General features: G+C 44.4%; 1 protein-coding gene across 1 annotated transcript; it reads right to left on the reverse strand.

Moving 5' to 3' along the window:
• Positions 1 to 477: 477 nt before the first annotated feature.
• NPTX2 (neuronal pentraxin 2) lies at positions 478 to 10,278 on the reverse strand. Its single transcript, XM_075718818.1, has 5 exons — positions 9,826 to 10,278; positions 8,124 to 8,340; positions 4,357 to 4,601; positions 2,590 to 2,769; positions 478 to 705 (listed from the first exon to the last, which is right to left on the reverse strand). The coding sequence occupies exons 1-5, from the start codon at positions 10,276 to 10,278 to the stop codon at positions 478 to 480; spliced, it is 1,323 nt and encodes a 440-aa protein (XP_075574933.1).
• Positions 10,279 to 11,435: the final 1,157 nt, after the last annotated feature.

Consider the following 11,435-nt stretch of genomic DNA (forward strand, 5'->3'; position numbering starts at 1 on the left):
CTGTAGTGTAAGGATTAAGTGATTTCTTTAAAAAGGGCTAAAAAAGAATGGCTTCAAGTCAAAGGGGAGACTAGACTGGAAGGAAGGACTCACATTTAGCCTGTTAACTTTAGCTTTGTCAGCATGGCACATGATCCAAAGGAGTACTATAGTTAACATGTGCACGGCTGTTCCCCCTCCCTGCCAGAAGAACTGACGTACTGAAATCGGGCCTGACCAAAAGGCTGCTGCAGGCCAAAGCATATTTTTGGATCAGGCCATAAGAAAGCAAGGGCTGCTCTAGCCAAGAAGAGCTTCTTTCATTGTCAGCCTCAGTGCCCCAGACTAGCAGCTATCTTTGCACTGAGGCAGTTTACTCAATTTTTTATTCTTTTGAGGAGTTAAGATTGGGGAAGGGCAGAGCGAAAAAATAAGTGCTTTAGATTGCACAGAAGATTGTCCTACTAAAGGGGGCACTTGAATGGGAAACGATTGCAGCTATAAATCTAGCAGACGCTCTTCACATGTCTCCACAGGCCATTTGGTAGCACCTCCAAACACATCGACGTTGTTATCAACCCAGGGTATGATGTTGCCAGGCATGTTGGTAGAGCAGTTAGCAATATTCACGATGTCTTCAGCTTTTAAGACCCTGTCCCATATATTGAACTGGCTCATCTCCCCAACGAAGGCTTGAGTTGCATCAAATCTTCCTCCTACCGTGTCCTTTAGGCACACAAGAGTTAGGATTAGATGAGAAGGTTATTTCAGCACTTTCTTCTTCAAACATTAAGACCCTCCCCCCCAGCCACACTGCTAGAAGGAGCTGCAGAGCTAAGTCACAGAGACAAACAACTCCAAGTTTCTAGAAGGGCTACTTTGATGTTCTATGGAACAGTTAAAAGCTCCAACCTGAAATGTGTCAAAACAATTCAAGGCAAACAGTAGGGTCTGTCTACCATCACGCAAAGGCTATACATCACTAACCCAGCGCCCGAGCAGTTGAGCAGGAAGGCAGCGTTAAATATTGAGGCTAATTTAGAAGCCATTTTGCAAGCTTGGCAGAGGACAACTTCAGCAAGAACTGCACAGATGTGTAAGATAACTCCAAAAGCTTTATGGCTATAGATTAAACTGTAACTGCAGCCTTTGAATCGCCTGCAGGGCCTGTAAGATGCAATCTTCGGATACACAGCCTTCTTCTGGTTGTACCAAATGACTAACCCTAACTGCTAAGCCTAGAAGTGTTTGCTTGCTCCATCTACTACTCAAGGACAGAAATCACACATTTTGTGCGATCACACTAACATGAAACTGATAGCATAGGATGGAACCAAGCATAGCACAGGCAAATGGCATGAGAGTTACAGAAAAGCTGCCAGCCACTTAACAGTGAGCTGGAGCATCTGCTATGCAGAATGCATTAGGATTCTGAATTTACCATTCTGTCATTTATGTCATGGATACGTATCTATTAAAACCAGTATCAGGACAAAACTAATTTTTCATTGCCCCATTGTGAACCTGGGAATCCTGGAGAAAGGCTATTTCCTGCTACTTAGTACAATTTTTTTTTTAGTGTATCTATAATCATACAAAGAACAGGTAGAGAAAAATGTGAAGAGCCACAACAACTCATAGGCAATAGCTTAATGAGATGTTAACTAGAAGAGTGAGATTCAAAATCCTTTGGGGTTTTTCTTCCATATTCAAAAAGGACTTATCCTTAACCTCATGAATGCTTTCTGTTGGCAGTACTAATATTCAAACTTTATTAGTGGTTGCATTAGGAGAGTTATTTACCTACATCTTTAATGAGAAACCAAATGTCTGACTTGGAGTTTGCCTCTTTGACTTCAGACTCATCTTTAAAGTAGACATCAAATTCTGAATGAGTGACAGACTCCACTATTCTAAAAATGTGTTACAGACCTGAAAAGCTGCAGAATTCAGTCTGCAGGGGAGTTCTCTGTAGCAGGCCAAATTATAAAAGATCCTGATATACCCACAAGCACTCCAGCACCCATAGCTGTTGGTCCTCTCACCCCCATACACATACTTTCCTTGGTCTATTCTAGGGCCTGAGGACTCATGTTCTTACTGCTCTTGGGATAAAGAGGAAAGGAAGGGGGAAAAGCAGTAAACTGCTAACAGGGATAGTCCATTTGGCTTCAATTTAAAAAAGTACAACAAATCAAAGCAATTATACTTGTTCCACTTTCAGCAGGCTCCTTTTTGACTGCTCATACAACAGCACTGGCCAGTTCTGCCCTTTTCTGTAACTTCAGCGGCTATATTGCTAGTTACCAGCAATCTAGCTCAAAGAATTTAATTTAAGGCATTATTCAGATCACTGACAAAGTCACACACTGTAGTATTAAGAGTGGGAATAGGAATAGCTGCAACATGAATATTCTGAATATTTCATAAATGAAACAAAATATACCAATGTGTGATTGCATTAAGTATTTGTTGCTTTGTTTTAATCTTTCTGATACTGTGTGTAAAACAGGACCAAGTGTTTAACAAAGAAGTTTTCTTACAGATGTTGTTTGTTTGGGGAGATTTTTTTTTTTTTTAAAACCCTGGAACGTACTGTCATTCACTCACCTGTTCCTGACCCAGGATCAAGACACCTCCAGGTTTAATTGGGTGCCAAGGAGCAAGATTCTCCCCAGTGCCAAGCTTCTCTCCATCCTGAAAAGCCTCCCACATTCCATCTCTGGTTGTCCATGTTATACAGATATGATGCCATTTTCCATCACTAATGAAGAGAGGGAGCTGGGCAACCTACAACAACCAAAGAGTAATACATGTTGCAAACCAAGCCTACAAGTTCAGGCACAACATTTAAAAAGGGACAGTACATCTGGCCTCAGAAGTGAAAGACTTCAGAGGCAGAAGTTAGTCCACATCTTTCTACTTTGTCCCAGCTCTCCAGAATTCAGGAATACAGGCATGCTTTTTATTCTAGATGTGAGCCTTTGTTTCATCTAGAATCAAGTGACACAAGTACCAGAGTCTAAGCTGCCATCAATCCACTGATCCTGCATCTGTGGCATTTATTGTTTAAATCTCAGTGCTTAGTCCTAACTTTCCATCCAGAGCTCATGTTAAATTTCTCTTAAAATCTGGGGTTTGCCTGCACCATTTGCAGTAACAACTCTGACAAATGATCTGCCTGCTTCCAGTAAAACTTGTGGGAACTGCTACGTAGAGCTCCAAATAAGGAGCAATTATGCTCCTTTAGGAATTTGATCTGAAAACTTACTCAAGTCAACATAAAGACACAAATGCAGCAGGCTATGGAACAGCTGTGATGTGGGAGACAGAAAAGCCTCACGGAACATTAGTAGTACCGACATAATATTGAAGCCAAAGTTATTGCTAAGGATAAGCAGACTCAAGTTTCCTTCTCTTCCACAAACCATTAAAAATAATTGGCTTTTCCCTTTTATTTATTTGGGAAGATGATAGGACTGTTAAAAGTCCTAGCCACATGACTGAACCACCCGAGTTGTGTTGTAGAGCTGTAAACACCTGATCCCTCAGAGAGCAGTGAGTTACTAGGAAACCTAACAGGCCAAAGAAAACAAGGGACGGTGCCTGAAGGCATGCTATGCTACATCGCAGCCTGGCCAAGTTAAGAATCTAGTTTTGCTCACACCGATTCAAATCAAGTCACTTAGCCACCATCAGCTATTTACATTTCATAGCTAGCCCAAACTGAAGGTGGGGAGAAAGGAAGTATTTATAATCTGGTTTAATGCCAAGTTTTAATGGGTCTTGTTTTCCTCAAGCCTCATTCTGAAGCTTGTCAGAAACCACCAGCGATATGAAGTAGTGCACGGCAATTGTTGCTTTTTGTATCTAAAGTCTGAAAAAGTTGTATTTAAACTGATGTTCAGTCACTTAAACATAAACAAAACCAACCAGAATTACATGCTTTTTGCTCTCTGTCTTCTGCCAAATTCATTTGAACATATCTGCACTTCTAGATTAGAAAGACAGAAATACTGCAACTGGTTTAGATCTCACAGGCTTTGCAACAGTGTGACTTCAAATATTGCTTTTGTTTCATAAAACAAACAAGAAGCCAAGATCTGCTTGTACATTCAGAGGACAAGCATAAGTGTGTGCACATGTAGATGTCATGCTGCTTTGTCTCAACATGCAAATATAGGTACCATTTGACTTTTTTTGAGTACTTTTATGAACTTGCAACAGACAGATGGACAACAACAGACAAGTAGACACTACCACCTCAAAAGCCCAGAGCTGGCTTCTCTCAGCGAGAATGAGTTACTAGAGAGGTACCAAGGGTTCGGGCCTTATTCTGATCACGTAGACAATAAAGAAGAGTTAGTCAATTCTCACCTTATCATTAATTAGAAGTTCAATTGGATTATTCCCCCATTCTATGAGGACAATTTCATTAGCCTGCCCAGGAACAGCATATGAGAATGGAGTGCCAATTCCAGGAGAGGCACTCGATCTCAACCACAAGCATACAGTAAAAGCATACAGCTCTGGCAGAGTCTTCTTGATCTTGCCATATAAGTAGTTTGTGCGAAGAGGAAGGGAGACTTTGAATTCATCAGGCGACTTAAATGCACTGTTACCTAGAATTACATTGAGGAAGAAAAACCTTTAACATTAAACAAAACAATGTATTTGTAATTCAGGTTAAGAAACAATATAATTGATATTGGGAATCTTTGGAATTTTAATCACTTTAGAGAGGTACATAAAAAATATATTGAAGTAGTATTACTGAATATTGATTTTGCAGCACAAAAATACAACTAGATTTTATACATATCATGCTAATTTCTTAGCTTATTTTTCCTGTTCACTTAGAGCAAAAGAATATATGGCAGACAACTAATGAGAGGCTGTTAAATATTTCCTTTCTTCATTGCTTACTTCATGGCCTGCCTATTTCAAACAATTCAAACTGTTTTAAAAGATATTTACTGTACTAAACATGGATTCTGTGGTATGTTCCTGATTAAAGCATGACAGTGCTTCAAAAACCAGTATTTCTTTTCCTACTACTGCTACAGAGGGAGCTAGCAGCAGCATCCCCATTTTACAGATAGCAGGCTGAGAAACGGGTTGATGCTCTCATTTTGGGTGGCCAGCCTGAAATAAGAAAAAGCTGACATATTCAGGAAAACAGAGTTAAAATTGGTAGAACTGATTTCTGTCCCATAGACAAATCGGGAGGAGAGCTGAACAAAAATATAAAGCTGAACTTCAAAGTGACCTGAAAAAAAATGCAATATAAAGTTATGAACTACAAAAACATTAGACACTTGTTTTAATATAAAAGCAGAAATTATTTAGCTTTTTCTAAAAGATGAGATAAAAACAGCGAGATATTCCAGAGATGTTTATGAAATTGAGAACTCAAGACCAAAATTTTCTAAAGTTGCAATACTCTGTATTATATAGTTTGTGTATACTTCTGCTGTAGTTGCTTACAAGTAGTTTTCTAGACTTAAATATTAAGAAGAGAGAAATCCCACGTTGTGCCACAAATTAAAACCCCACAGTTCTGTAGTAGAATGTCACCCTCAACTTTATAGCACCCTGTTCTTCTGAGTCCCACTCATTTCCCTTAGTCACATTGCTGAAACATATTTAATCCCCTCGCCAAACTTTGCACTCCAATCTAAATGAAGAACTGTTGTCACAAAAGGTTGCCACAATTTTCATATGTAATTTTTAAGCCGTTGGCATTCTCTCAGTTCCCATTCTCAGAAGCAACTTAAGTGTTTTGACTGCATTTTTCACAGAACGAGGGGGTGGAAGAAGAAGTTTGTCTGATGCTTGCATCTGTCTTGAGGAACTTACAGAGCAAAACCTGAAATATTCTAAGTTTTAAGCAAAAAAAAAAAAAAACAAAAAAAACCAAAAAAAACCCCAAAAAACCTACAACACACACAAAACCCAGGGTCTTAGGGATAATATTGAGCAACCTCTACTAGGCTGGTACAACCAATCTCACATACAAAAAAAGAAACATATACTCCATTAAGAGCATTAATCACTCTGAAAGAGCTTAACGAAGCAATAATGGGTTGGAAAAGAACAAACAATAATGATTTTTTTTTTTTGTTTGTTCTCATGACTTGAAAGCATCCACCACTCCAAATAGTAACAAGATCCTCCTATTCTAGGCAATGGGCACATGCACAGGATAAGACAATCCTTTTCCTAAAGGATCTGAATTATTTTTGGCCAACATGGGCAAGAAATATTGTTATTCCCTTTTAGAGATGGAGAAAATAGATTTAGATATAGCAAGTGACCTGTTCATGTCTCCAGCAAAGCTAGGAATCACACTTAAGTCCAGGCACTATTAGTTGCAGGATTATTCCTCCACCCAGTCCTGCTTTTTAATGCATCATCTACTGCTGTCAATGGAGACAACCGGTGAAAGAATTACCAAGACTTTGGGAATCACAACAGTTGCACAAACTTCAAACTCTTCTGCCCCACTGGTAAGTAAAGACAGCTGTCACAACAGATAAAAATTCCAAAGTTCATCGTGTCACCTCATAAGGTTAGTTTTTCCTCCATTATTTAGTCTCAGGACAATGAGGAGCTTATGACACTCTAGTTAGTTGTCAGGAAGAGATGCTAAACAATATGGCATTTAAAATAAAAGCACAACAGAAATACTATTTTCAAAAGAGGTCAAATCACTTCAAATACTGTCTGCATTAAAATCATTAAGTTCTTAGATCATTATTACTCTCACTTTGATTTGACAGAGGAACCAAAGGCACAGAACAGCTGAGCTGCACTGTAATAGAGAGTAAATTACACAACTAAAAGAAAGCCTGTGTCGTGGCTCCTGGCCCAAATTCTTCACTTCCTTGGAGACTTATAAGACAGCCCTCTCTCCCCGCACAAGAAATAAAGGTGGAAGCAGGCTATTTTTAACCTAATTGAATTACACATTCTTGTTCTCCCACTACTCCCTTTCTCTTTCTGATGACTTGCTGATATGAGTCACATCTTCCAGAGACAAGGACTAGCAACACTTGCCACATAAGACATTAACAAGCTAATTCTCCAGAACTTTAGTTGCAGTTTAGGCTTCATCTTAGCTCTCAGGAAATACTAAATGACAGAGGCAGTAGAAGATCTCTTCTTCCTCCTTCCCTTTTCCCCTCCTTACACTTTTTAAATTAAAAAAAAAAATACAATATTACACAAATGGATCCATCAGGCTGCATTTTAAAATTCATGAGCTATGTTTGCACCATTTTGAAAGCATGTCCATTAAGCCGCTTTTAAGCGGAGAACCTATTCACCTTGGCAAATCATTTAAAGATCGGGCAGTGATATTTACTGGTACTCTAGTCCTACACAGTCCACTCTGTAGGTGTGTGTAGTTGATACAGATAGTTCTGTTCTTTAGCTCATTTCCATGGACATTTGTAACTCAAATAAACAGACTCTACTCAGAGATCTCAGTAATAATTAATCTAAGTATCTGAATAAATGACTAGGATTAAGAGAGTGTCCCCCAGTGGCACCATGCGTAATGTACTGTAAACTCTGAATCCCTATATGCTTGGGATAGGACACAATTCAAAGTATCTGCAGTTACCCAAAGGCGTAACCAGCAACAAAAGGAAAGACCACCAGCAATGCTTCTAAAGCAGCAGGAAATGGTTCTGGTGTAAAATGCCATTCATTACATCAAAGGCAGCTGTGCTAATTAAATTTGGCCCATATGATTTTCAGTCCAAATAAAGAAAGGCAGCTCTACTTAGATGCGTACTTGACATTTTCTAGGTATTTACCTGACACAAATGTCATACTTCCTCCTATTTCCACTTGCCTCCTTATGTATCTTTCCATCCCACAAACAGTAAGTTTCATCCTAACCACCCACATATGCCAAATTAAGAGACAGAAAGCCAAAGCCATGCTGAGGCCTGTCAGGCAGGAAGCCTGTGACAAAAGGAAAAAGGGAATCCAAGTATTTGCACTGTCACCTGCTATTTAGTCCAGCACATTAACTGCCTTTCCCTCGAGGCCCACATTTAGACTACTGCACTAGAAGGACGGAGTAAAGAAAATTAATGAGCACATTGGAAGCGGTTTGATTCTGTGCACATTACCTTTTTCTAATTCAGACACTCTTTCTAGCAATGCATTCAAGGCTGTCTCTGTCCTCTGCCGATGGGCTGACGTCTCATTATGAAGCAAAGACTTCTCATCCTCAAGCTCGGCCACTTTGCTCAGGAGTTGGCGTTCCAGGTCTCCGAGCCTCCGCTGAAGCATCTCTCGAAGGTCATTAGGCAGTGCTGCGTACGACACGTTGGCTCGGAGTTGGTGCTTTAGGGGAAATGGGAAGAAAAAACTTGTCATTTCTAAAACAGAAACTGTGAAATGCAGATATACTCCTGATTCAAAGGGAAGAAAGCAAGATCACTGAGTTCTCCAGCAAGTACAAAAGAGGCACTGCTTTCTAGCACTTGTCATGCTCAGTGCTTTTATCAGCACTGTAGCAAAACAGGTCCTGAAACAAAAGGGCACTTTTGTTAGAGGCTTCCAGAGTTTCATATGAAGGAGCCTTCATACATTTAAGTTCAATAAAATCAATGTAGGAAGGCAGGTCTGATACGCTTCCATTAGTACGGGTACATGTGGCACATTAGTCAATTTTTGCTTTACTTGCTGCAAGTGACATTGCCAACTTAAGTAAACAGAAAAACTATTACTTCTTTTTAAATAAAAAGTTAAGCTACTTCAAAAGCAAATTTACCAAATGAAAGGTTCCTCAGTTTTGGTTTGCAGAGTAAAGAAGTCAGATGCTCTTTAGGTCAACTGTAAGTATTAGCCAGTGAAAGTATTCTTATTTAAACTGCAAAAAAAAACCCCACATTCTCTCAAGTAACACTGGTATCTTTAAGGATACTAAGAAACCAACGGTTCCACCTACCGCATTATTCTAGTGGAGTTTCCCTTCTAGAACCCTGAAAAAAATGCCTCAAAAAGACAGCAACAGTAATAAAAGGGCATTACACTACCAGATCATTCAAAACTGTACTTGAAAAGCAGTCCAGAGCGTTTAGACCTCACAGAATAACCTTTAGAAAGTTACTCGCCATCCTCACAACATCACTGACTGTTTGGAGGACAGCAGGAGGACATGCATATAGCTCTCCGGGTGTGGAAAGCAAAATGCAACATCCAGCACGATTCCTGTGGGAATACTCTCTACAATCTATTTCCATGCGTGCCACTCAACCACGGGCACTGTCCAAAGGCTCGTGGAAATCACTTATCGGTGGACTTGGACCAAATCCCCTTTCTACTCACAGGCATACAGAATTAGGCTCTTTTTATTCTATGTCAGCTCTAAATACATCATCTTCTCTTCGCAATCTGCCCAACACAGTCTCCTCGTTACCGCTGGTCCGTTCAGCGCCATACGCCAAGGTCTTACTGCCCAAGGCGTCAGCTTTATACCTCAAACCCCATGAAGCCACATTCCAGAAAGGGAGATTTAGAGACATTAATACAGAAACTAAGCTGGCGACACGCAGGAAGACCGTAATCTCCCCCCATGCAGCGGGAGAGCACGTTCACAGAGGAGCCCTTCGCGTTTTTTACCATTCAGGCGAGCAGATAAATAATCAAGAAAACAAGGCAAGCCGCTCACTCCCAGGGCTCGGCCGCTTTGGCTTTATCTCCGCACAGATTAAGCGCGCTGGCCGTGTGCGCGCAGCGGTCCAAAGCCAGGGCTACCCGCCAGCTCGCTCCAAGTTTCCACGCGGGTGTGCAGGGAGCGCGGCCCGCCCCGCGCCCCGGCCCTACCTCCAGGCTCTCCAGCCGGTCCTTCAGGGTCTGCATGGTGCGGCTCAGCTGGTCGATGACCTGCGCCGGGTCCCGCGGCAGGTCGCCCATGGTGTCCTTGCCCTTGCCCAGCTCCTTCTTCCACGTCCCCGCGGCGGACTTGCCGTCGGCGCTCTCGCAGCGGCTCAGCTTGCCGGTGAGCTCCCGGATGGCCTCCCGCTGGCTCCCGATGGTCTCCTTCTGCTGCAGGACGGTCTCCCGCAGCTGCAGCACCGTGGCTTTCAGCTCCTCCTCGGGGGGCAGCGCGCCGCCTTCCACGGGCACGGAGGGCAGCGGGCAGCCCGCGCCGGCGGTGTCCAGCGGCAGCGAGGTGCACACGAAGCGGCTCCCCGCCGGGCTCTCCTGGTCCCCCGCCGCCGCCCCCCGGCCGCCCGCGGCTACGGCGAGCAAGAGCCCGGCGACCACAGGCAACATCCCGGCTGGCGAGCGGGCCGACGGCTCGGAGGGGACGCCGGGGCGGGGGGGGGGGGGTGGGGCCGAGCCGGTCCCGCCGCCGCCGCCGCCGCCGCGCTGACAGGAGCCCGCTCCCGCCGCCCCGTCCCCTCGCGCCTCGTCCCGCGCCACGCGCCGCTCCCGCGCTCCCCGCCGGCCCGCCGCTTTTATGGGCAGGGCGGGCGCGCGGGGCGGGGGGGCGCCCGGCTCGCGCCGCGCGCGCTGGTTGGCTGCAGCCGGCGCTGACGCCGCGCGGCCCCGGGGGCCGAGGCTGCGCGGGGGGGCGCGGGGCGGCGCGGGAAAGGCTGGCGGCGGCGCGGGGCGGCGCGGGAAAGGCTGGCGGCGGCGCGGGAAAGGCTGGCGGCGCGGGAGGCCCGTCCGCCGGGAGAGCCGGTGTGCAGTCCAGCCGGCTGCTCGGAGCGGCGGCGGGCCGGGTGGCTCAGGGAAAGCCCTGGTCCGCTGGAAACCTCCTGGGATGGAGACCCCCTGGGGCCTGGAAACCTCCAGGGATGGAGACCGCACAGCCTCCCTGGGCAGCCTGTGCCGCCCGCCCCGTGTCCCCGCGGGGAAGAAGCCTCTCCGTGTGTCCAGTCGGAACTTCTCTTGCTTCAACGTGCACCCGTTGTCCCTTGTCCTAAGAGCCTGGCTCCAGCTCCGTGTTCTCTTCTGCTGAATTCGCTCCAGCTTGTCGACGTCTTTCCTGTACTGGGGGGGTCTAAACTGGACACGGTCTCCCGGTGTGACCCAACCAGTGCCGAGCAAAGGGGACCATCGCTTCCCCTCGGCCGGCCACGCTGCTGCTAATGCAGCCTGGGATGCCGCTGGCCTGGGCCAACTAGCTAGTTGAGCTAAAAGATAATGTCACAAAAATGAGGTGTGGGTCAAGTTATAGATCAGTATTCAAACTGAGGAGGGAGGGGAAAGGGACAGAGACATTTTAAGAAGGAGCTTCAGAAATTTTTTGAGAGTACTATAAGACTATTGTCGGACCGCAAGACCATCGTGGTTTTAGCTATATTGTTCATGGTATCCAATATTTTTAATGCTGATCACAATTACTTTTACATTTATAATCTGCGAAGGCGTGTCTGTTTGTCCAAGTGCAAACATCAACTGAGAAGTTCTTGCAACCTTCTCGC

This window comes from Pelecanus crispus, chromosome 11, assembly GCF_030463565.1.
Source record: "Pelecanus crispus isolate bPelCri1 chromosome 11, bPelCri1.pri, whole genome shotgun sequence".
NCBI lineage: Eukaryota > Metazoa > Chordata > Aves > Pelecaniformes > Pelecanidae > Pelecanus > Pelecanus crispus.

Coding starts and splice junctions, on each gene's coding strand:
- NPTX2 (XM_075718818.1), bottom strand. CDS start 10,278: ATGTTGCCTGTGGTCGCCGGGCTCTTGCTCGCCGTAGCCGCGGGCGGC. Junction 2,770..4,356: donor AACTTCTAATTAATGATAAG/GTGAGAATTGAC, acceptor TGGTTGTTGTAG/GTTGCCCAGCTCCCTCTCTT. Junction 706..2,589: donor TGATCCTGGGTCAGGAACAG/GTGAGTGAATGA, acceptor GTGTGCCTAAAG/GACACGGTAGGAGGAAGATT.